The sequence below is a fragment of the Neophocaena asiaeorientalis genome, unplaced genomic scaffold (genome assembly GCF_003031525.2).
Source record: "Neophocaena asiaeorientalis asiaeorientalis breed wild unplaced genomic scaffold, Neophocaena_asiaeorientalis_V1.1 scaffold336, whole genome shotgun sequence".
Taxonomy (NCBI): domain Eukaryota; kingdom Metazoa; phylum Chordata; class Mammalia; order Artiodactyla; family Phocoenidae; genus Neophocaena; species Neophocaena asiaeorientalis.
The window spans coordinates 1,531,330-1,554,223 of NW_020174788.1; the positions used below are offsets into that span (position 1 = coordinate 1,531,330).

The 22,894-nt window shown below is 44.7% G+C and overlaps 1 protein-coding gene across 1 annotated transcript in view; it reads left to right on the forward strand.

Annotated features, from left to right (window-relative positions):
- The first annotated feature begins 1,195 nt into the window (after window positions 1-1,195).
- Window positions 1,196-22,894, forward strand: part of ADAM19 (ADAM metallopeptidase domain 19) — an 89,492-nt gene continuing 67,793 nt past the window's right edge. The window contains exons 1-3 of the mRNA XM_024760138.1: window positions 1,196-1,389; window positions 4,025-4,110; window positions 8,731-8,801. Of these exons, the coding sequence (XP_024615906.1) occupies window positions 1,323-1,389; window positions 4,025-4,110; window positions 8,731-8,801 (224 nt within the window). The 5' untranslated portion in view covers window positions 1,196-1,322. The remainder of the gene's footprint in view (window positions 1,390-4,024; window positions 4,111-8,730; window positions 8,802-22,894) is intronic.

The window sequence follows — 22,894 nt, forward strand, 5'->3', positions numbered from 1 at the left end:
ACACAGCATCTTGTTTAACTGGACAAACCTGGGTTTGAAGAAGGAGACTCAGTGAAAGGAATAGATGACAAGAGGTCTGAGGCTTTAGAAACAGGCTTTGCCAAAACTTGCTAAGGGATCTTAGGCAAGGCAGTTTTTTCTGATTATCAGTTTACCCATCTGTAAAATAAGGTGTGCTGTAAGAGGCTCTGGAGTTATTCAGATGTGGACTTGAATCCAGACTCTGACTTTAGCTGTGTGACCTTGGGCAAATTACTTAGCCTCTCAGGTTTGGTTTTCTATCTCTAAACCAGGAAACTATTAGTACTTACCCCAGGGGATCATTGGGCTAATGAAAAGAGATGATGTATAGAGAGTCCCCAGCACATATTAAAGGACCATAAAAGGTATTTCTTTTCCTAGATCGATTAATTAAATAAGTTGATATGTAAAGTGCTGAAGACAGTGTCTGGCACTTAGGAAGCGCTCTATCAGTCTTAGTTATTATTTTCTTTTTCTAGCAAACAGTAAACCCTCAGTAAGTGACAGTCATTATTATTATTTTCAAGTCTCATCTCCCTCCGTTCCCTCCAAAGCCCTAAATCCTAACCATCCCAAATTCCAGTTTTTCCCCAGTACAGACCATGGACTTTCCCGCCCTAGTCTGTCTGTCCCGGGTTTTCTGCCTGGTGCTCCATTTCGCCTCCTCCTGAGCTCAGACGTCTTCTCCTCTGGGAATCCTCTCTTCACCACCCCGTTCCTCCCAGTCAGAAGGAAAGGATCCCTGATTTGTGTCTTGCTAAGAAAACAATTCCATATAGCACTTAGTTCTCTGTGCCAGGTTAACTCTTTCAGAACCTGCGTCCAAGCGTGGCGGCCTCTAGAGGACGGTGCTGGGTGAGTAGCCTCTGAGTGTCACCCAAGGCGTCTAGCCCAGTGCGGGACAGAGGAAATGGGCCGCTGTACCCAGAGGGGTCCAGTTTAATTCCTACAAACCCAAGTCCCCGACCCTCCTCAGGCCCCGTCAACCGTTAATCCCTACCCTTCCTCCGGCTCGGACTCGCCCTCCCCTGATCGCCAGCACCTGAGCACCGCCGAACACCGCCCCCCACCCCGTCCCCCGCCCCCATCTCGCCTGGCTCCCAGGGGTCGCGCTGGCTCCGCCCCTGGCTCCTCCCGCCCCTCCTCCGCGGAGCCGGGGGCGGAGCGTCCCGGCCAATGGCTGGGAGCAGGGCTGGGAGCTGCTGGGCGACCGTGGGTTCTAGAAGCGCCGCGGCCTGGTTAGGGTGCTGGCATGGCCGCGTGCTGGTGAACGCAGAGTGCGCGAGGGGCCAGCTGACACCATGCCCCGGGGCGTGGGCGCTGCCCAGCTCTGTCTGCTGGCGCTCGCCCTGCCGGGGTGGACCAGAAGTAAGTAGCGGGGCGGGAGACGGGGGGCTTTGGAGGTGGGTGGGTTGGGGGAGCTGGGAGTCGCCCCCCGCAACTCCTCGGGGCAGCGCCCCCGCCGGCCCCCAGGCCGGGAGCCCCGGCTTTGTTCCCACGTTGTGCGCCAGGGGAGGTGGTGGAGATGCGGGAGACCCGGAGCAGGCAGAAAACAGTCGGTCCCTCCCTGGCTTGCCTCCCTCTCTCTCCTTTTCCTCGGTTTTTCTGCTTTTGGCTTTTCTTTCCGCTGCTTTCCTAGTCTCTCCTCTTTTCTCCAGTCTTTGTGTGTGTGCCTATAAATATATTTTGATAAAATTGGAGCCGTACCATAGGTACTGTTTTGTGTCTTGCATATGCCACTTCACATTATGAGCATTTGCCACATCGTTACATTCTCCAAAAACATGGTTTCAATGACTATAAATTCCTTCAAGAAATCGCAGAAGTATAATTTTCAAAAAGTTAAAAACATGGCTCTTATACAAATATAGGATGAAAGGTTGGTAAAGATTGATTTGATTCATTAATGAGGCAGTGAATAGAATGGTAAAGCTAGTTCAAAGCATTAGAGGAACAGGAGTGATACAAGCATTGGAGAAAGAATGTTGAAATCCTGTGCTGGGACAGATACACAAGTGGTCAATGCTCCATGGGGCCAAACAACCATAATTCTTAGTTATCTTTCTACTATACTGAAGTCATTTGCATCTCTACCAGACTGAAAGCTACAGTTAACAGATAACTTCACAGAGTATAGCCTTTCATTAATAGGAAACAAAAAAGTCAAACAAAGGTACATTCCTCTCGATAATTCACTAATATGTGGGAAGGCCCGTTAAACAATGCTCCAAATGTGACATTGAAAGGACATCCTGCTTGCTCTTTTGCCTTATTTCCAAGGTTTGAACAATTTTTCTTAAGAGGTACTGTGTTCCTGTTATTGAGCCTTGCTTTCAATAATTTTTGCAATCATAAAGATCATTTCATTCCTTTGAATGTTCCATTGACTAGCATAACTCCTTTTTGTTGCAGAGACTCTAGATTGATCAGAGCCACTAGATCAGAAACTATGCCTGATTCCCCAGTGAATATCAAGCACCTAGCATAGCATTTGGCATATAGTTAAGCGCTCAGAAAATATGTAATGAGTAAATGAATGAATTGCTTCTCATTTTTACTAATATGATGAAACTAATGCTACTCTAATGAGGTTATTTTTTAGGATCTATTTTGATTGAGAATACATCATATTAGTAATCTCAAAGGAAAGTTAATCACTCATAATTGGGCCAGTCTAACAGAACAACTATGGCCATCTTCTGTGTCACTCATTGTATTCTAGGTGATTGATGTGGTTGGTTTAGAAAGAATAAATTTTGGAGTCCTCACTTCAACCCCAGGAGTCCTGTGGATTTGGCCTATTCTTACGGAGACTAATTTGCCTAGGTCCTGAGCAATTACCACTTTATTAAGATTGCCTGCGACCAATGTTTGAGGTCTGCCCTGCCTGGAACAAGTCTCCTCAAACAGATTTCAGTTCACCTTTCTTGAAAAATAGGAATCGTCCTACCTAGCTCCCAGGGTTGTCTTGAGTACAGAGAACTGGGTGGTGAGAATCATTTGGAAAGTAGAAAGTGATATGAAAATGCAAACTTGCCCTTAGGAAGCTCAGGTTAACGCGATGATGCTTTGCGGATTGGGAAGCACTTTCACAGTAACTCTCCCCAGTAATGCTGTGAGATGGGCAGGTGGGTATCATTGTCTTCATTTTACAGATGAGAAAACTGAAACTCAATGGAAATAATACCCAGGGGCTTGCCCTCCAGATATACCCAGAATCCAAACACTTCATTCCTCTTTACTGATGTCATTCTAGTCTGAGCCACCAGCAACTCTCACTAGGGCTCCTGCAAGTCTCCAGCCTTGCCTTCCTGCTTCTACTTGCACTCCTGCCTCCCTCCCCCACCTCCACCCTCTCCATCTCCACCCAGCGGCAGAAAGATCTTTTAAAAACCAAATACAGATCATATTGCTCTGTGTCTAAACCCTCCTGTGCCTTCCAAGTCTATTTATAATAAAATCCAGACACTTTCCATGCCCTCTGTGATATCAGACCCATGGCTGTCTTGCTGACCATATCTACCAATTTCCCCTCTCGTTTGCTACGTTCTAGCTACCTCTAACTTCTGCTTGTTCCTTAAACAGGCCAAGGCCATTTCCGCTCTTGCTGCCTTGTCTCCCTGGGACACCCTTCCCGTAGATCTTTGCATCTTCTTTCTGGTCCCTCAGGTCTCAATTAAATGCCATCCTTGCTGATCATCCTCTCTAAAATAGGTACCTCCTCTTCAGGGTCTCTTTATTTCATGACCCTCTGGTACCATTGGAGAATATTTGTGTTGTCTGCTTCCCATCTCTAGAAGATAAACTTTCTGAAGTATACACAGACCAACCACGATATTATCAGCACCTAGCAGAGTGCCTGACCCATAGTGAGTGCCAAGAGCCTGGAATCCATCAGGTCTCCTGACAACCCAGTATGGGTCTTTCCGGTTGGCAGTGCATGCCTGGCTTAGCTAGGGTGCAGAGGTCTGGGATTCCAATGGTGTGCTTCCTGTGTTGGCAGGAGGAAGTGGGGAAGGCAGCCCCCAGCCACAACATGAACTAATAATACCTCAGTGGAAGACTGCAGAAAGCCCCTTGTGGGAAAAGGTAAGACAAAGAATCTCATTTTCACAGGCAGAAGCTGACAACTCCATTTTGTGAGGCTTGAGGTCACCTACTCAACTTTCCTGGAAGCCCAGCTCTCACCACTAGTTCCGTTTCTGGCCCACTCTTTCTGCTCTGTGTTCCAGTTTTGGAAATCCCAGATGGGGCTTTCCTTCGTTGTGTGACAACCTACTAGAAACACTTCTAAATGCAAGTAGTTGAGGAAATGAAAAATCCATGTTAATGCTGACATAAGCTAAGTGCAAATATGTGTCACAAAAATCGCTGACTCTCTGCTGGGATTGATTAAATTTTGTCATTAGTTTTTGCTCTGCATAATATGTGTTTCACTTCATTTATTTATTTATTTATTGGCCACACTGTGAGGCATGCGGGATCTTAGTTCCCTGACCAGGGATCGAACCCGTGCCCCCTGCATTGGGAGTGTGGAGTCTTCACCACTGGACCGCCAGGGATGTCCCTGCTTCACTTTATTGATGAGATAATATACTTGGAGAGAAAAATGATAACCCAAACTATTTTTTTTTTTTTTTTTTTTGCGGTACGCGGGCCTCTCACTGTTGTGGCCTCTCCTGTTGCGGAGCACAGGCTCCGGACGCGCAGGCTCAGCGGCCATGGCTCACGGGCCCAGCCTCTCCGCGGCATGTGGGATCTTCCCGGACCGGGGCACGAACCCGTGTCCCCTGCATCGGCAGGCGGACTCTCAACCACTGCGCCACCAGGGAAGCCCAACCCAAACTATTTTTAAACTAAGACGCAGGGTAGGGACCTTATACTGAGGAATCTGTCTTCAAATCCAATAATCTTAAAATTCAGTAGGCTCCTTGGGCCATGACACCAGCAGAATGCACGGGCTTTATAAGGGGGATTGGGAATAAGACAGAAAACATTATCCTGTTCTTGCAGGAAGTATCTGTGCATCTAGGATAGTCTTTGGTTCTGGTTCTTATAGCTCAACTGAGACAAGAAAGAACTGGAAAGGAAGATGTGATTGCTGCATGTCAGTAACCAGCTACTGGACTTTCACTTTCTGAACTCAGTTTCCTCATTTATAAAATAGGGCTTAGATGGGATAAGAAGGAAGAGGGCTGGAGAGGAGGGGTAGTTAACAAGAGCCCTTTGGGTTCAAATGGTCAGTGATTTATTGGGCAACATATAAGAGCCAGATTACGGTAGCAGAGAGAAGAGAGAGCTGTGTCAGGAAAGATTTCAGACTTGTGGTCCTTGAGTCTGGAAAGGTAAATGGAGAGTAGAAATGCCCAGAATACATGAAGTTATGCCTAGAGTAATACAGACATGTCCAAAAATGCTCCAGTTTGGATTTAATAAGGGAATTTACAGCAAAAATATTAGGACAAATGAAAGCAAATAATGTTTTATCCTAAAGACAATAAATGTGTGGCGTTCATTTCATCAAAAAGTAGGAGAGACTGAAAATAGCTTCAGGAAAAGTCTAGACAAATTAATGGATGGCCGTCCTAGAGAAGGTTATTTTTAAAAATTAAGATCTTGGATATTCCAACCTATCCATTATTGTCCGAGGAATGGATCTGATACTTTTATAGACGCCTCTCTGTTCCCTCCAGATGTGGGATGCTGGGCATCCTCAGGAAGGGCCTGAGAAACAAAGTGGAGCTCAGATCCTGTCTTTGTTCCCAGCCATTGTCTGCCCAGAATCTGGGTCATTGTATTTTGTAGGCATAGTTAGCACCGTGCCTGGCACCATAAATATTTGTTGAAGAACAAATGAATGAATGTCAAGAGAGGGAGAGGTAGGTCTCACTCAGGCATCTTTTTCTCATTTTGTAATTACTTCATTCATCAAACGTTAGTTGAACACTATATGCTAAATATTGTACTATGTCTTAAGGGGGGTACAGATATATAGGACAGATTTCCAATACCCTGTGGAGCTGAAGATCTGTTTAATCTAGCTCAAAAGAGAAAGGCATTTTAACCCTGCCCTGGGGAAGTATAAGCAGTGGGTCAGCTCCTACACTTCCTAGGAGAGGTGATGTTGCCCCTTCCTAGCACAGAGTGGAGTTGCAAGACAAAAACCGAGTGAATCTGGACAGGGAAGCTACATACATCCTTACGGTGCTATTTCATTGTTTTGCTTGAAATGTCCCCTGGAAACATCATATCTTAAATATCAGTGTCTGAGCATCTTCCAGACTAGAGAAATATTTTTGGATTACCCACTTAAAAATAAATGTTCATACTTATGTTGCAGCTTGTGTCTCTTTGGGGGAGAAGTGAAAGTGCTTTGATTTGTGTCAACTTTCATTTTTTTGTGTGGACTCTTGGCCACCTACCTCTTGGATAAGGGATTGATACAGCTCTGTTGCTGTGTGCTTTTCCTCAAATGCCCACTTGGGACTGTGTCTCTGATGCTTAATGTGATTGGGCAGGGCCCTTGCTCCAGACCCCCCAGAGTGAAGTGGCAAAGGACCAGCGACCAGAAATAGGTATTGGTGGAGCTGAATCAGAAATAGGCATCAGAAACAGAGAAGTGAATTTCTTAGTGAAAGTTATTGGGTAAACATCCCCCTAGCTTCCTCTCCCCATGTTTTTGAAATGTCCCTTGTTAAGAGAAGTGAGTAGGATAAATTAGCAAAAAATAGCAAAGGACAGAGTTGCATAAGCATCCTAGATCACAGTGTTCAGATTTCATCAGAGCCCTCAGTGGCACAAAAGTTTCAGGGATGCCCAGGACCCTAATGGGAAGTGGAGTTTGAAGTTGATAAGAGAAACGTGCTTGGAAGAGGCAGGCCCCAACCAGAGGTGGCAAAGCAGGTGACCCACTTTCTCATACATGCCAGAACTAAGCTTTGAGGTCAACCTTAAAAGGGGTAGAAGCTTGGGCTTCCCTGCTGGGCAGTAGTTAAGAATCCACCTTCCAGTGCAGCGGACACAGGTTCGAGCCCTGGTCCAGGAAGGTCCCACATGCTGTGGAGCAACTAAGCCTGTGCGCCACAACTACCAAGCCTGCGCTCCAGAGCCCGCGAGCCACAACTACTGAGCCCTCACGCCACAGCTACTGAAGCCCGCGTGCCTAGAGCTCCGCAACAAGAGAAGCCATCGCAGTGAGAAGCTCGTGCACTGCGACGAAGAGTAGACCCCACTCACCGCAACTAGAGAAAGCCCGTGTGCAGCAGTGAAGACCCAACGCAGTCCAAAAATATATATATGTATATATATAAAGCCATTATAAAAACATGGAAAAATGCACAAAAGAAAATAGAATTAACTCATGTTCTCACTGCTGAGAAGTAACTATGGTAACCTTTTGGTTTATTTCGCTCTACTTTAGTCCCTTTACAAAAGTGTGAGTGAATAAAACATACAGTGTTATGTTTTTTTTGTGCTTAATCATTATCATATGTACTTTCTTGATAATTTAAAAATTATTGAAAGTCATTTTTAGTGACTGTGTAATGTTTTGCCATGTGAATGGATTATCAGTTATTTAGCCATTCTCCTATTTTTGGACATTTAGGTTCTATTTCATTAGTCATTATTGTAAGTAATGAGCATCCTTGTGTATAAACCATTGCCTGTGTTTCCATTTGTTCCCTTCAGATAGAATCTTCTATTTCTGAGTTAGAGAGCCTAAACATTTTAAAACTCTTGGTCCATACTGACAGATTATTTTCCGGTGAGCCAGTATTCATTGAAATTCTCACTGGTAGGGTGTGAGAGTGCCCATTCTATAGTATATTCCACTGCATTGTGATTTATGGTTTTAAAAAAATCTTTGTTGCTTTGGTTTTTTAAAAGATATCTTAAAAAAGAAATCTTTTTGGGTGAGGGAAAGTTACCAGTGATGCTGAGCATGTTTTTTATGCTTATTGGCCATTTGTATGATACTTTAAATGGTCTCTTCTGGGTGTGTAGCTACTTCGGCCCTCAGCACATTTTCTCCTGTGTGTAAAATGTATCTTTCAGACCTTTAAAACCTTAGTAGGAGGTTCTTCTACTTGTCTCCTCTGAGATGATTGAGGGGTATCCAAACAGAGCCAATATAAAATAAAATACGAGACCATGATGAAGAGGCTTTCCCTGGTACTTTAGATAACAGCCAACATGTAACGGGCTTCCTGTATGCCAAGCGCTGTAATAAAATTCTTTACATTTACCATGTCATTTAGTCTTTACAAGAGCCCCATAAAGTTGACTATTACTCCTCTGTCTTATAAATGAGGAAACTGAGTTGTAGGGAGGTTCGGTAATGTGCCCAATTCACGACTATAGTGTCGGAGCCAGCACTTGAAGCCAGATCTAACTCCGCTCAGAATTTGTCTTCCAAGATCGTGTTTTTCAGGGTTTGCCTTTACCAGGCCTGCATGCAGGCGCTTAAAACCACATTTCGGCTTGGAGTTTCTCTCCTTTGTCTTTGAGGAGAATGCAGGTGGGGGAGGGGAATTGGGTCCTTCTGGGAGTGAAGATATTTCATGTTTGGGCTGGAAATGAGATTGAGCCTTTTTTGTGGATCCACTTCCTGTGGATCCAGGTCAGAGCCCTGTGCTAGATCGTGCGCCCCTTCCTGGTAGCCTCGTCCCCTGCTTTTAGGAACTGACATTCTTTTGTTGTTGCTTTTAGCATCCACTCAAAGCTGAGCTCAGGGTGATGGCTGAGGGGCGAGAACTGATCCTGGACCTGGAGAAGAATGAGTAAGTGGACTTCTCCTTTGTCTGAAATGAAACAACCCACTTGCATGTCAGTGCCGGACGCAGGTGCCGCTGTTTTGGAAGGAAACAGCGAAGTGACCCAAGCTCTCAAGCTAGGGTTCCTTTGTGGGGAGCATCTTATAGAGCCAGTATTTCCACAGTCTCTTGACTTGCTGTGAAATTAGTGGACTGTGTAACGTCTTCCTTGAAATTCCTCAGGCTGTATTTCTGGGGCCTCTTAGAATTCACTGCACGTGAGTGTGTGTGAGTGTGTGTATGTGGGAGACATGAAGGGAGGGATGGGCTGGAGGACTTTGGCAGCTGTCTTACTAGCTCCAGCACAGCGCACAGCAGGAAGTGAAGGAGATTAGAGGAAGACAGCAGAAAGGAGAGAGGCAAGGTGGAGTGTTCTGGGATTTGATGCTCACACCCTGGCTGCTCTGTCCATTCTGGGTCAGCTGCATCTGAGCTCCTGCCAATAAGGGCATATGGTCAGCAGTCTCCTGGCTTCATCGGGCTGGTTCCTCCATCTTCCTAACCTCACTCCTCTTGGATGGCTGCCTGGCTCAGAAATATTTCCACGTTGATTTGCCATCAAGTGCAGCTGTATCTTGATTCACGTTATCGAGCCGGTGAATAGACATAAGGCACGGCTGTGTCTTTTGCCCATTCTTTGGCCATTCCCAATCTGCTTTGGCCACTGGAGAGCTCTCCTTACTTGGCCGGGGTCCTCTGAGGGCTTCTGATATTTCCCCACCAACAGTCCCACTTACATTCTGCCGCACAGACCTTGCAGATAAGGCTGCATGGCTCTCAGAACTGCCTGTCTCCTCTTGGCAGCCTCCGGAGTCCCTTGGAAGCAGATGAGTAATGACATGCATCCCTGCCAAGAAGGCGATGGATAGGGACCTTCCCATATCCAGGAGGATGGGAATGACTGCTAAGCTTGGGTGGAAAGCAAGAATATAAATTATTCCAAATTTGGGCTTTTTGGACACTCGCAGAGGAGGATGAGTGGTGTCGGAAGTGTAGTAAAAGTATGACTTAAGCAGCCTGTGCAGTAATGGGCTTCATCCGAGTCTTTCCTCTGCCTCCAGAATGTGGTGGCCTTCGGGAAGCCAGAAAGATGGGCATCTCAATCATTTTTGCTACTTTCCTCCTACCTTACTCCTGGAGTAAAACCAGCCCAAGAATGTGTTCCTTTTGTCCCATTTCCCTGGAATAGACCCAGCTGGCTGTGTCTGCAGAGGGCGCAGGCCCAGAAATCTGCCTGGGATTTCTCCTTGTAGTGTCTTCCTTTGGTCTCGCAGGAAAGGCCCCCAGAGGGTCTGTTCTTAGTCTCTCTCAGGGGCCTTCTTCAGTTTCTCATGGCCCTAACCCTCTAGCTCTAGTCTATTGTTCCCTATCACCACCTCCGTCTAATCTGTCCTATTCTGCCTCCAGCTGGGGCATTTGACCCCTCAGCTTCCTCTGGGCTGCCTACGTGATGGGGTTAGTGTCATGGGCAAATCCTTTGGAGTTGGACTGGCCAAGCAGGGATCCCAGGACTCATCCTTCCTTCATATTTTGGAGTCTTTGCAAGAGGTCATAGGAAGTTAGAGCGTGAAGATGCCATAGAAAACACTGAGTGCAGCAGTCTTATGCATGGAAGCAGAAACTTCGACTCAGGGAAGGATAGGCACTTGCCTAAGGCCACACAGCAAGTAAATGAGAGAGGTGAAATGAGGATCATTTGTGTTCTTGGATTTGGAGTCACAGAAACGCAGTTTCAACTTACTAGCCGAGTAACCTGGGGCATATTGCTGCGTCTTTTAGAATCTCAGTGTCCCCACTTATAAAATGAGACTAGTAACACCAGCCTCATATGGGTGGTTGTGAGGGCTGAGAACAGTGATGTACACAAAGTGCTTACAGAGAGCACAGTAAATAGTTGACTACTATTGTGATGTTTTACGGTCCCACACTGAGGTTCCAGAGGAGAGCCTGGAGATGTGGTTCTGTTGTCTGTTGCCTGGAGCTCTTTTGTTTCCCAGTGATCAGCAGTGGCCTGGATGTGATTCCTGGCGTCCTTGAATTGGCAGCAGGCAGGAGACTTGACAAAAGTGGAAGCAGCAGAGCCAAGCAATATGACCTCACCAGGTATCCCTGGGGATGGCTTCCTGCTATTTTCGTCTAAATTGGGCTTTTTGTTTTTGAACATGTGTTAGCAAGCGGAACTCCAACTGCACACGACTTGCTAGTGTGTTTACTTCCCAAAGCCCTCTCATTCATGGTGCGTGCAAGTCTGGATTCAAAACAGCTTGGGGGGGGTGGTGGTGCTGCTTTTCTGATTTTTCACATTTTATCAAAATTATGAAGTTTTTATAATCCCATGATATTTGAGGGGGAAACTAGGCCCTGTGCTAAGTGATCCTCAGGCTCTGGTTCTCAACTTCCTCAGTTGATTCATTTATCTTTCCCTCTTGGATGCATCTGTAGCATTCCAGGCCCCAGTGCAGGTACTGCAGATATAGTTGTGAATAAAACAGTTCTGCCTTCCTGGATCTTATATTTCAGTGGAGGGGAACAATAACTACACAAGTGAATGTGTAGTATGTCCAGTGACAACTGCCGTGGCAGAAACAAAGGGAACATAAGGGCTCTGGAGAGCAGGGGTTCGGGAGGGAGGTGCTGGGAACGGTGGCCAGAGCAGGCCTTGGTGGTGAATTGATATTTGAGTCCAGACCTGAAGGAGGTGAGGAAGTGAGCCACGTGGACAGCGGGGAGATGACAGTTCCAAGGAGCAAGAACAGCCAGGTTCAAAGGTCCTAATAGGTTATGAGGGTTTCCATTCCCTCCCCCTGCCCCCACGTACGTCTCCTCATATATTGGATTCTCAGGCCTCCTAGGAGCTGTGGACAAGGGCTTCTGGGACTCTGAGGGGAGGGAGAGGACATTTCTAATTTCTTTTTCATCATCCTGAAGTGTCTGGCCTTCTCTCGTCTAATCAAAGCCCATGTGCTAATGCATGGCCCGAAATAGCAGTGAGCAGGCCTCTAATGGAATTCACACATGGAGAGATAGCCAAGAATAGTGAGGATGGAGGAACATGGGGGTTAGGCCAGGAGAGAGGGGCACAGCAAATGGGCCTTCAGCTCAGGCAGCAGACACCCCAAGGTGCCTTAGTTCCATAGCACAGCAGCTGGCAGCCTTTTTCTGCTGTGAAGCAACACGGGATAAACGGATGACATTCCCATGGGGGACACACACTCTCTTCTCTGTTGAGTGCAGGTGGAATAGAGTGACATCGTAGGGCTAACCTCAATGCGGCTTTCATGTTGGAGGGTCCTGGTTCAGATCCTGACTCGCCACTTACTAACCGTACGTCCTCTTCAAGCCTCAGTTTCCCTATCTGGGGTATAATAAGAGTCCCACACCGCAGAGCCGCTGGGAGGATGAAATGAGATGGTGCCTGTCAGGGGGTCAGCATAGTGCCTGGTTTGTACTCCATACCCAGTAAATGGCAGCCACTATTTTTTTCTAGCTTGTGCTTTTTTAAATTGCAAAAGCAGTACGTGCTCATTGTAAAACATGTAGCAATACCAGAATATAATGAGTGAAAGAATGAAGGTCTCCCACCCACAAGGAGAGTCCACTGTGAACAGTTGGTGAGCCTGCCATGGACCTTTTCTCTGCGTGTGAGAGCACGCACGTAGATACTCATCGGCACGATCACACAGAAGCACACCAGGCTGCTGTTTTTGTGCTGAGGGAGGAGCAGAAATAAGATTATACTCTACATGTTGCCCCACACGTGTTTTTGTAGACTCACCTGTATGTGATGAAGGTAGTACTCTGCTCTGATATGTTCCCTAGTCTTACATTTACTCACACCTATCCATCATTTGCCACTGTTGGTACATAGCTGTTGTTAGGAGAACCTGACTTGTGATTAGGGCTGTGTGGTACAGTGGAGAGAGTACTGAGCTCAGAGACAGACAATGTGGAATCGGTCAACAAGCCAGTTGGCCCTCCTGGGCCTCAACTTTCTCATCTGTCGAATGAGGGTTTTGTCCCAGTTGGGTTCTAAAAGCCTTTCCTGTGCTACCTATAGAAAGGCTACCACATAAGTGGAAAATGGAAAAGAGGTCCCTGCCTCAGGGCATTTACTCTCCAGTTCTGTAGACATTCCTGGAAATAGGGGGCAGTGGGATAAAGGCAAATACCCCCAAAACCACAGACCTTGAAGTCGGGGATGAACTGATAGCTCAGGCCCCACCGTTTAGGCAACATAAGCACGAGAAGGGAAATTACAGGGAAGAAATTATAGGCTGCTATTTCCACAACCCACAATTTTGAGGTATAAATCCATAATATTTTTTTCTCCACGTAATTTCCCCCAGGCTCTGAGGACTGCCTCATCAATCCAGAAACCCTATTGGACAACAGTTTGTTTGCTGAAATCAAATGGAATCTTCCTTAGCTGTAGGCATCTGGGGAGTTGGTCGCCTCCAGGGAGATGTAGGCCCTGGCTCTCTCCCTTCTCCACTTTCTCCCAAGAGGAGGGCACACTGAACTGCTGAACCTGCTTGCGGGATGCTCACTGGCTCAATTACTACATTACAAGATCACCTTCAAAAGCAGACGAGCAGCTCAGCCAGTGGGCGCTGTGCCCAGAGGATCTTTGGCCATCTATATACTTCTCTCTGCTAACCTCTGAAGCACATTCTGCAACTCTCATCTCTTCAGTGGACTTCCTTCCTTGAGTCCAAATGAGGCCAGATTTAGGTTTTGGCTTGGGAAAAGGAGAGATGTCCTTTGGTCTCACCCCATTCATTGTGCTCCAGCTCAGCCAAAGAGAAATCCTGTTTGTATAAGGCTAGCTAATAAGAATGGATATTTGTTTTCTTTTGTATGCATATCTACCTCCAGACCTCATGGGGAATAGTAATGGTCAAGGCAGAATTTAGGCATTTGGAGGTTTACTGATTATTGTACCTACCACTACTTCCGACTTTCATCTCACTTCATATCTTTAACTTCTTACCAGTCCCTCAGAGATATCTTAGGGATGGAGACTGCTTTTGTTGTCTTGGAAATCAAGCAACAAAATTAATTGTCCTGGAAAATTAACATTCACTGCTAATGGAGTGATCTAGCTCCTGGGCTTTTCCCCCTTCATCCCTATTTGAGTTGTATAATACTGGAGGACCCAAGAAGGGGGGAAATAGGCAGAAGAGGAGTGTTTTCAGCAATAGACGGGGTAGGTTAGTTACCACCGCTTGTTGCTGCATCTCTCTTCCAAGGAGGCCTGGTGGAAATGCGTAGCTGATCTGGAGCAAAACTCTGCATATCACCCAGGCTGTGGCGTTCTCCCCGGCTTCCTCCTGGGTGAGGAATAGATTTTAACATCTTATCTAGGATAAAGGACAGCTCTCTTAGACCCTCTCTTGTCAGGAGCTTCATTTGTCGTTGGCAGAATTCAATTTCCTGGATCAAAGAGAAGCTTACGAAAGGCTTAGACATATCCCAGCGCTCTTGGTGAACCATGCTTCACTGAAGTGCATTTAAATGAGTCACAGACATATGGATTACATTTCACTTAAAATACACATGGCTTAAGAAATTAGAGGATATCGTTCTTTAACCAAGTATTTGGCAGAGCTAAAGTATTCAGAATGTTTTTTCCAAACTCTGCACACAGCTGGGCTCCCCATTCCCCGCAGCCGACGTTGTATAACCCGAGGAGACCGGTGCCGAGGAAACGGTTGGATGGATGGGTGGGGACATGAGAACTTGAAGAGAGCTCCCTGTGAGTGTCTGAATTTTTCTTCAAACATTTTTTTGAAGTATCAGGAACTGGAATGAACCCTGCTGCGTTGACTCTGAGGCAGCGAATGCCTACGTGGATTTAAATTCTAAGTGCTGGGGCTAGGCACCTTGCCCCAGAGAGACCTCATGGTCCTGTTTGAAATGCAGTTTCCAATTGTAGCTTTGTAGATGGAGATTGATTTCGGTTATAATTCCCATATTGTCCAGAACCCCTGGAGTTGCAGACCAAATGGATTGCCAGCCAATCTGATGTGATTTTGTACAAGCCAAACTCTTAACCGCACCCCTGCATAAGCAGGGTCTCCAGTATTTCTAAATCATTGGAAACATGATATTGCTTTCTTAGGGTAGACTGTGTAAACTCAGTAACTAGAGGTGGTGATCTGAAGGGATGCAGCTGTACAGTAGCCGGAAGAGAGTATGAAGTAGCATCCACAATTGAAATAACCTAGATGTGTTGACTCTTAAGGTTGTGAGCACATAAGCCCGAAATGCCTAATCCATAGGGTAGAACATGCTCGGGCTTTGGTGCCAGAGAGACCCAGATTCAGTTGCAGGCACTGACACTTTCTGGTTAGGTGGCCTTCAGCAAGTCACTTGCCTTCTGAATGTTGTTTATTCATTTGTGTTCACGATAACGCTCACTCCTCAGTGAGCATTTACTGAGAGCCAGGCACTGTGCAGAGGCATTTCACATGCCATCTTATTTAATCCGCATGGCAGCTCTTTTTAGAAGATATTACTATTATTCATATTTTATAAATGGGGAGACTCAAGTGTGAGGAATTTGAGTAATTCACTCAATGTCAGGCAGATCCAGGAGTCACACTCAGGTCTGTCTGTTTCTTACTATACTCTATGTCCTGCATAGAAAATAGAAAATAACTTCATTGCGGGATGAGGTAGGCTGAAAAATGTTCCCCACCCTCCCAGAGACCCACATTCTAATTCCTGGAACCTGAGACTATGCTGTCTTACGTGGCAAAAAAGAATCTTTGTAAGTGTGCCTATATTAAGGATTTTGAGAAGGGGAGATCATTCTGGATTTTCCGGGTGGGCTGTAAATTCAATCACAAGTATGTCTGTAAGAGGAAGGCAGAGGGAGATTTGCTGACAGACAGAAGAGGAGAAGGCAGTGTGACCACAGAGATGAGAGTAATGTAGCCACAAGCCGAGGAATACAGGCAGCCACTGGAAGCTGGGAGAGGCCAGGAATGGAATCTCTTAGACTGAGTGCAGCCTTGCTAACACCTTAAGTTCACTCTCTTGACCTCCAGAACCGTGAAAGAATAGCTTTCTGTTGTTTTGAGCCACGTAGTTTGTGGTAGTTTGTTACACATCAGGCACAGGAAACAAATACACCAGGTTTGTGAGCTGGGTCTTAGTTGCAGCAGGTGGGCCCCTTAGTTGTGGCTCACCAGCTCCTTAGTTGAGGCTCAGGGGCTTCTTAGTTGTGGCATGTGAACTCTTAGTTGTGGCATGCATGTGGGATCTAGTTCCCTGACCAGGGATCGAACCTAGGCTCCCTGCATTGGGAACGCGGAGTCTTAACCACTGCATCACCAGGAAAGTCCCAGCGATAATGTATTACGCTGTGCGTAGTATCACTCGTGGCACGTAAATAAGCTGGTTTTCAATACATGCTAAGTTTCATTAATGCAGAGTCAAGAACGGATATTTTCTAAAGTGTCTTGGTGACGCAAAGCATTGCATGTGGCCCCTGTGACTGTCTTCAAGTAAGAGTGGCAAGAGAAAAACATATTGAGACATAGCATGTGTGGTTACCATTCATCAGCATTTCCTAAGTTCCAGCTCGTGTTGTCTGATGCACAGTCTGCCTTCAGGCAGCTTCTGGCTGAGGAGTGATGGTCAGATAGGAAGAATGATATCGTCAGCCGTAGTAATAGCTACAACATAGGAGATGCCTATGTAGCAGGCTCTGTTGTGCAGTCTATTATTGAATCATCCCAGCAACCCTGTGAGGTGTAGGTACCTGTGTTAGTCCTGGTTGGCAGATGGGAACCCTGAGGCATGGAGCCGTGTGACTTGTTCAAGGACATCTGGGTGGGAAGGGCACTCCAAGCCCGGGGTCTTAGCTGTGGCCTCATACTGCCTCTTGGATGCCCTGTCCTTACTTGGTATGCTCTTCTTCGATGAACACTGGTGTTACTTCTCTGTTATTCTGCCCTACTTCTTCCCTTTCCTCCTGCCTTCCCTAGGCCTAGGTTAGAATTTGGATTTCAGTGGACTGTAGTGCTGCAATCCAGGCACATAGGAGTCAGGCTGGCTCCTTGCACCTCCTGGAGGTGTAAGCTTTGGCAAGTTGCTTACCTATGCAAGTCTCAGTTTCCTCATCCACATCATGGGGCTCATAATAGTGGCCACCTCATCAGGTGTCATGTGATATTCAATAACACAGTTCTCTTAAAGGACACTGTGCCTGGTGCACTGTGAGAGCCCAATAAATAGTTGCTATTATTTGTATTTTGCAGGATGGGAAAAACATTTAAGAATGAAGTAAGAGGGAATTCCCCTGAGCTGGTTTCCAAATGTAATTAGGAAGATGACCTTAAAACCCATTGCCCCTGGGAGGAAACTCAATTCTGCTCCCCTGCCGTGCCCAGTTTGACCTAACTGTATCTCGAGAATACAGCTGTGCAGGGTTCTCCAGGCGGCCAAACTACCTCTTGTCTCTGCCTGCAGAATCAGTGCCCGGGCACTCCCTTGGCAAGGTTCTGAGCTGTCTGATAAGGAGGTCGGGATTAGTTCACCAGTTCCGGCTCTATCTCCTTTCAGGGACCCGCAGTCAGGGCTGCCTGTGTAGCCAGGAAGGATGTCCATGGTTTTCTTTTGTCTCAAGCTTATTTCTCCTGGCGGCCCTTCAGCAGGAGCACAGGGTAAAATGAATGGGAGGAAGCTGTCAGCTGCCCTGTTGGCCTTAGATGGACCCTTGTCAGAGCGAAGGGAAGCTGTGTACTTGGAGGAAGTCGAGAGTTGATTCTTGAGTTTGAGGAACCCTTGACCATCAGGCTGTTTACCTTAAGATAACAACGATAGCTGGCATCCAGTGAGTGAACATTTACCCTGAACATACTGTTTCATATGGATTTTTATTTTAACCCTGTATAAATTTCCATGTAAGTTTATCCAAATGGGGTTATACTATATCCTAAGTTTTATTACCTATTTTTTTTTCATTTGGAAATATAACATGGGCAATCATCAATTATTTTTAAAAATTTACAGAAGAACTTTTTGGAGTGTTTGAAACTTTGATAATAAAATTCTAGCAAAAAATTATATAAGTAATAGAGTTTTAAAATAAATGAGATCATACTTTATGTACCATTCTATAATTTGCTTTTTTATTATTTCTCTTCAGTATCTTTCCACATTAGCATATTTATAGACCTACTTCATTCTTCTTAATCATGACATAGGATGCCACTGAATGGATGAACCGGAATTTAAAAATTTGCCTATTAATAGACAGTTTTCTAATTTCTTGCTATTACAAATAATGCTGCAGTAATAGGTTTATACATAATCTTTGAGTACATTTGCAAGTATTTCTGTAGGATTAATACCTAGCAGTAGAGTTGCAAGGTCATATAGCATATATGTCTAAAATGTTTTAAATTTTGACAAATCGTACCTCCCATTCCACAGGTTCCTTGCCAAAGGCTATACCATTTTACGTTCATACAGCACAGTATGGGAGTATATTTTGGATACATTTCCATGTAAATTTTTGAGATCATACGGCTGTGTGATGGTACATTGTATGCATATGCCATAATTAACTTTTAGAACTTCGTATAATGAAAAATTATCAAATGCACATAGAAGTAGAGAGAATGATATAATGAATCCCTTATACCCATCACTCAGATTCAGTAATAATCAAGATGTCATGATCAATTTAATCACCCCATATTGATGGGCATTCAAACTATTTTTTTTCTTTTCTTTTTTTTCTTTTTTTTCATTTTTACAAATAGTGCTGGAGTGGACACCTTCATGTTCTTTGAGAGGTACTTCTAGAGAATCACCTCCTAGATGTGAATCACTGGGTCACAGGGAATTTACACAGAACAGGTAGATAAAGGCACTTTGCCTTTGGCTTCTCTGTAAGTTAAATCCACCACCTGTGTTGAGAGAATTTGTTTCACACACTCTCACCAATGGGTTGGTTATTGAGCTTGGGCAGAATCTTTAAACCCAACTCTCCTGCTTTTTTTTTTAACAGCTTTATTGAGATGTAACTTACATACCATACAGCTGATCCATTTATATAAATATGCCATTCAATGTTTTTTAGTATATTTACAGAGTTGTGCCACCATCATCATATTCTAATTTTTGAACATTTTCATCACCCCAAAAAGAAGCCATTAGCAGTGTTATGGATTGAATATGTCCCCCCCCACCCCGCAAATTCATATGTCAAAGTCCTAACCCCTTGTATTGATACCTCAGAGTGTCCTTATTTGGAGATAGTCATTGTGGATGTAGTTAGTTGGGATGAGGTCACCCTGGAGTAGGATTGCACCTAATCCAATATGACTGGTGTCCTTATAAATAGGGGAAATTTGGACACAGACACGCACAGAGGGAGAATGCCATGTGAAGATTAGAGTTATGTGGCCACAAGCCAGGGAAATGCCAGAAGCTAGGAGAGAGGCCTGGAACAGATCCTTCCCTAGGACCTTCAAAGGGAGCATGGCCCTGCCAACACCTTAATCTTAGGCTTAACTTTTAGAACTGTGAGACAATAATTTCCTGTTTTTTAAACCTCTCAGTTTGTGGCACTTTGTTAAGGCAGCCTTAGCAAACTAATATGACCGGTTACCCACAACGTTCCCCCAACGCCATCAGCTCTAGGCAACCATTAATCTGCTATCTGTCACTATAGATTTGCTTATTCTGGGTATTTCATATAAATGGGATTATACAATATTGGTTTTTTGTGACTGGTTTCTTTCGCTGTGTAATGTTTTTGAGTTTTATCCAAGTTGTATAGCATGCATCTGTACCTCATTACTTTTTATTGCTTTATAGTATTCCATTGTATAGATGTACCACATTGTGTTTATCTGTTCATCAGTTGATGGATCTCCTGCCTTATAAACCAGAGCTAACGTGACTCCACTCTACAAGTTTGATTTCAGCAGATTTTTTAAAAAATTGAAGTATAGTTGATTTACAGTGTTGTATTAATTACTGCTGTAGAGCAAAGTGATTCAGTTATACATATATGCATTCTTTTTTTTAATATTCCTTCCCATTGTGATTTATTATAGGATATTGAATATAGTTCTCTGTGCTATACAGTAGGACCTTGTTGTTTATCCATTCTATAAAAGCTTACATCTGCTAACCCCAACCTCCCACTCCATCCCTCCCCCAACCCCCCCTCCCCTTGGCAGCCACCAGTCTGTTCTCTATGTCTGTGATTCTGTTTCTGTTTCATAGATAGGTTCATTTGTGTCATATTTTAGATTCCACATATAAGTGATATGGTATGGTATTTGTTTTTCTCTTTCTGACTTGCTTCACTCAGTATGATAATCTCTAGTTGCACCCATGTTGCTGCAAATGGCATTATTTTGTTCTTTTTTATGGCTGAGTAGTATTCCATTGTGTGTGTGTGTGTGTGTGTGTGTGTGTGTGTGTGTGTGTATGCCACATCTTTTTTTTATGTTATTAACATTTACTGACATATATAGTTCTTTTTAAATTTAAAAAAAATTTTTTTTACAGTAGGCCCTTGTTGGCTATCTGTTTTAAAAATAGCGGTGTGTTACCACATCTTCTTTATCCATTCATCTATCAGTGGACATTTAGGTTGTTTCCATGTCTTGGCTATTATGAATAGCGCTACTATGAACATAGGGATGCATGTATCCTTCTGAATTATAGTTTTGTCTGGATATATGCCCAGGAGTGGAATTGCTGGATCATAGGATAATTCTATTTTTAGTTTTCTGAAGAACCTCCATACTGTTTTCCACAGTGGCTGCACCAACTTATATTCCTACCAACAGTGTAGGAGGGTTCCCTTTTTTCCACATTCTCTCCAGCATTTGTTATTTGTAGACTTTTTAATGATGGCCATTCTGACTGGTGTGAGGTGATACCTCCTTGTAGTTTTGATTTGCATTTCTCTAATAATTAGTGATGTTGAGCATCTTTTCATGTGCCTATTGGCCATCTGTATGTCTTCTTAGGAGAAATGTCTGTTTAGGTCTTCTGTGCATTTTTGGATAGGGTTGTTTGTTTTTTTTGTTGTTGCGTTGTATGAGCTGTTTGTATATTTTGGAAATTAAGCCCTTGTCAGTTGCATCATTTGCAAATATCTTCTCCCATTTTGAAGGTTGTCTTTTCATTTTGCTTATGGTTTCCTTTGCTGTGCAAAAGCTTGTAAGTTTGATTAGGTCCTATTTGTTTATTTTTGCTTTTAATTTCTATTGCCTTGGGAGACTGACCTAAGAAAACATTTTTATGTCAGAGAATGTTTTGCCTATGTTCTCTTGTAGGAGTTTATAGTGTCAGGTCTTATGTTTAAGTCTTTAAGCCATTTTGAGTTTATTATTGTGTATGGTGAGAGGGTGTGTTATAACTTCATTGGTTTACATGTGGCTGTCCAAGTTTCCCAACACCACTTGCTGAAGAGACCGTCTTTTTCCCATTGTATATTCTTGCCTCCTTTGTCGAAGATTAATTAACCGTAGGTGTGTGGGTTTATTTCTGGGCTCTCTATTCTGTTCCATTGATCCATATGTCTGTTTTGTACCAACACCATGCTATTTTGATTACTGTAGCTTTGTAGTATTGATTTCAGCAAATATTGATTGAGCACCTGTGTGTAAAGTCCTATGCTTGGTGCTGTAGGGAGCAGATGCAAAGACCATATCCTTGCCCTCTGGCCGTTTACTCTCTATGGGAGAGAAAACGCTCAAACAGCATAATCCGAGGTTGGTTACAAATTTCCTTAATAGCGTTAAAAGTAAAGTGCTGAGTGGGCGATAAGGAAGGGGGAGTTTCTCACTGGGGGTTAGAGAAAACTTCCCTCAGGAGGGTACCTTGGAGCTCTGTCTTGTGGGAGCAAGGAGGGGAGGCTTCGGATGAGGGAGGGAAGAGAGATGAGTGGAAGAATGAGAAAGGAATTCAGACTGAGAAATTAATATATAAATATTTGGTCTGGATCTAGGGGAACCAAAACTGGAGTGCTAATAAGCTCTTAGGAATTCAGTATTCCAGCTAGCCAAATCATTATAATTCAGAAGAGTGGTATGTGGCAGTGGGAAAGGGGTTTCTCTCCCTTCCACAGCTGGGCTACCTGAAGATTTGAGTGGCTTAGAGTTCAAATTTTTTTGTTCTCTTATTTTTGACTTTGAGTTGGGCTTTCTCTTGCCTCTGGTAAAACCATATTGTCAGAGAGGTAGATGGGGTCTTTTTAGGAAAGAGGCTTGAGGTGCAGTTTAAAGCTGAGCTGTGTTTTCTGCACCTCGGATGAGAAGAAGTTCTTCCCCAACCCCTCGCCGTCGAAGGGAAATTTGGGCTGAGCCCAGTGGGTGGAGGTGTACCTGGCGGATGGAGCCATGGACTGCAAGGGGCTGAGCCCAAGGCAAAGATGGCTTCTTCATAACTCGGGGAGTTGGGGGAGTCTCCTGAGAAGCAGGGTCTGGTGGGCGGGATGGATCTACATTAGGACTTGGGAGGTGTGCTGAAAGTCCCACCTTCCAGACCTCTGTTTTCATCTTCAAGGATGTGCCTAGGCTCTTCGTCCAGACTCCCTGGAAGCTGGATTTCTACTCTCCAACCTTTGTGCCTAGGACATGGAGCATGATTACCCCCGGGGAAATGTCTATAGGAGGAGGCCAGTTCTGAGGCCTCTGGACTGCTTCTGTCCTCAGAATGAAGCCACGTTTACATTTTGCCCGGGAGATACTCTGATTTTAAGAATGTAACCTTTACTCTTTCTCTATTTAGAACTCAGGGACATACGCAGACCTTTGGCTGATACCTTGGATGCTGAATGAATAGGCTTTTGGGCACCCTGGAGCAAGTTGCAGGTCTTGCTCAAACTCAACTGGGAGTAGGTATTGGGTCAGAGAACCCGTGGTTTTTCTGACAAGAGTCTCCAGTGTATTGAGTCTCCAGGGCTTGAGCTCTGGGTTACTCGTTGGGAATTCTTAACTTCCTTTCTCTCTTACCTTCTCTTCCTTCATTTAGCAAATATTGTGCGTGCCAGCTTGGTGGCTGGCATTGGGCTAGGTCCT